The following is a 2,586-nucleotide window of genomic DNA, read 5'->3' as shown; positions in this document are numbered from 1 at the left end:
TCTCGCGCGTGCAGCTCTTCTTTGTAGGACCAGTACGGACGCACATTTTCGGGCACCTAGCTTCCTTCTGGCCAGCTTTTTTCGGCGTAACCTCGAAGCTTGACAAGAGCAGGATCTCCATTGGTGGCCGCCAGAAGATCCCTCAGGCGCTGTTGCGAAGCTGAAATGTAATCAAGCACATTTACTTGAAATTGCTCAGTTTCTTCTTGCAAGAGTTGCTTGCTAGGTAATCTAGATAAGGCGTCAGCCATAAACAGCTCTTTCCCTGGCTTGTAGATCAGCTTAATAGGATATCGCTGCAAAGTGAAACGCATGCGCTGTAGGCGAAGTGGACACTGATACAATGGTTTGCTGAATATCGGCTCCTAGGGGCGGTGGTCAGTTTCGACAGTTACGCTTTCCTGGTCGAAGATGTAATCATGAAACTTGATGCAGCCATGCACAATTGCCAATGTTTCTTTCTCAATTTGTGCGTAGCGTTGCTGCGCCTTTGTTAGTGAACGTGACGGAAAAGCGACGGGGCGGCCGTCTTGAATAAGCACTCCACCAACTCCCATTTGGCTCGCGTCGACCGAAAGGGTGACCGGCTCAGTTGCATGGAAAAAGGAAAGAATTGGTTCATTTACTAAGCCCTCACACAACATTTCATAACTTCATTGCTGAGCCTCGGTCCAAACCCAGGCAATGTCTATGCGCAGCAATGTTCTCAGTGATGCATTCATGACGAACATGTTAGGAATGAAACGTTGTACATAATTCATCATGCCTAGAAAGACTTGGAGTTCCTTACTGTTCTTTGGCTCTTTCATTTCCAGTATTTCGTTCGCTCGACCAGGGTCCAGGCGGAGGCCTTCTGTGCTAAGGATGTGCCCTAGGTAGCGGACGTCGGCTTGCAAAAAGGTGCGCTCCTTCAGGTTTAGCTTGAAGTAGTTTTCGAGACATCGTGCCAACAAAAGCGACAGGTGGTGGCCCTGCTTCTCCTTCGTGCGGCCCCAAAGTAGTATGTCATCCATTACCACGGATACGCACAGTAAGCCATCCAGCAAGCGATGCATAGCTGCTTGGAAGATTTCTTGAGCTGACGCAATGCCGAAGTGCATTCGAACAAACCGATATGTACGTACATAGTTTAGTACTAACTATGTACGTACATTGTTTAGAGCTTGATTCAGAAAGTTTAATTTCCCAAAATCCTGACGCTGCGTCGAGTTTTGAGAAGAACTTAGCACCGGACAGTTGCGAGGCTGTGTCTTCTAAGGTTGGCATTAGGTAATGTTCGCGCAGCAGCACTTTATTAAGCGCTGTAGGGTCTAGGCAAATTGTAACCTTATTCTTCTTAACAAATGTAACCACATGGCTAGACCACTCCGTAGGCTCGGTTACCTTTGTTGTGACGCCTTGTGCTTCCATACGCTGTAGCTCAGCCGTGACTTTGTCCTGAAGAGCAACAGGAACTCTTCTTTCTAGAACGACGACGCCCACCGAGTCTAGCTTGAGCTTCATGTCGTACTCGAAATCTTTTAGCTGCCCGAGTCCCTCGTAGACCTCTGCAAAAGGCTGCGCTGGCGGGTATAGATGATGCTGCATGTTTTGCATCCGGTATATGCAGCCGAGACGTTCAGCGGCGGCACCACTCAAAGTGGCAGGGACGTCTTGTTCGACAATAAAAAAGGTTTGTTCCTTGGTTCTGTTATTTGCTGAAAGTATCAACTGGACTTTCGCATGCGCGGCTGTTGCGTGGCCAAAAAACGCTGTGAGTTTGACATTCCAGCCTTGTTGAGGCTTCTTTGGAAGCTTTGCAACGTCCCTTCTTGAAATGGCACAACAATTGGCGCCTGTGTCTAGCTTGCAGGCGATAGGATGACCCACAATGTAGACCGTTGCGCTCCAGTGATCGGTGGCTACCGCACCGATAGTCAACGTTTGCAAAAAAAAAATCGTCGTCTCCGGCTCGTAACCCTCTTATTTGTTGGTTGGCACTGCGCAGAAGGTTGGACGACTTGCATGCTCGAGCGAAATGGTTCAGCCTTCCGCACTTCCGGCATGTTTTTTTTTTCCTTTTGTTGGGCACGTGTCACTGCGGTGCATTTGACCCCCACATTTGTAGCAAACGTTTTTTGTTGTTGCTACCGCGTTTACTATGGTGCCTTCGCTGGCGCCCGTAGCTTCATTTATCTCACGAAAATGCTATTTGCCTTGTTCTTGCGCGCGGCAAAAGTCGACTAATTTTGGTACGTCGGGTTTTGTATGATCAGTCTTTGCTGTAGGGTCTTATCCTGAGTGCCCATAATGATTTTGCTACGCAACATGCGGTCGTCAAGGTCCCCAAATTCACAGTTCTTCGCTAACACCAGCAGTTATGTTGGCCACTCGTTAAACGTCTCGCCTTCTTTTTGGTTCCTTGAAACAAAACAAAATTCTTGGAATGTTAAGTTCGTTGCAGGCTGTTAATGATCCTCAAATTTCTTAATCAGAACTTCAACGTCATTCCTGTCGTCCGCTTCCTCGAACTTGAAGGTACTGTACGACTTCCTAGCCTCTTCGCCTACGGTAACTAGCCACGTGGCTGCTTGAACGTCTTTTGGC

At 48.1% G+C, this 2,586-nt stretch overlaps 1 protein-coding gene across 1 annotated transcript; it reads right to left on the bottom strand.

Moving 5' to 3' along the window:
* Window positions 1-653: 653 nt before the first annotated feature.
* LOC142588582 (uncharacterized) lies at window positions 654-1,013 on the bottom strand. Its single transcript, XM_075700419.1, has one exon. The coding sequence runs from the start codon at window positions 1,011-1,013 to the stop codon at window positions 654-656; it is 360 nt and encodes a 119-aa protein (XP_075556534.1).
* Between the last annotated feature and the right edge of the window lie 1,573 nt (window positions 1,014-2,586).

Source organism: Dermacentor variabilis, chromosome 7, assembly GCF_050947875.1.
Source record: "Dermacentor variabilis isolate Ectoservices chromosome 7, ASM5094787v1, whole genome shotgun sequence".
Taxonomy (NCBI): domain Eukaryota; kingdom Metazoa; phylum Arthropoda; class Arachnida; order Ixodida; family Ixodidae; genus Dermacentor; species Dermacentor variabilis.
Note: the sequence above shows the minus strand (reverse complement) of the source record. Positions and strands in the feature narration are given on the sequence as shown.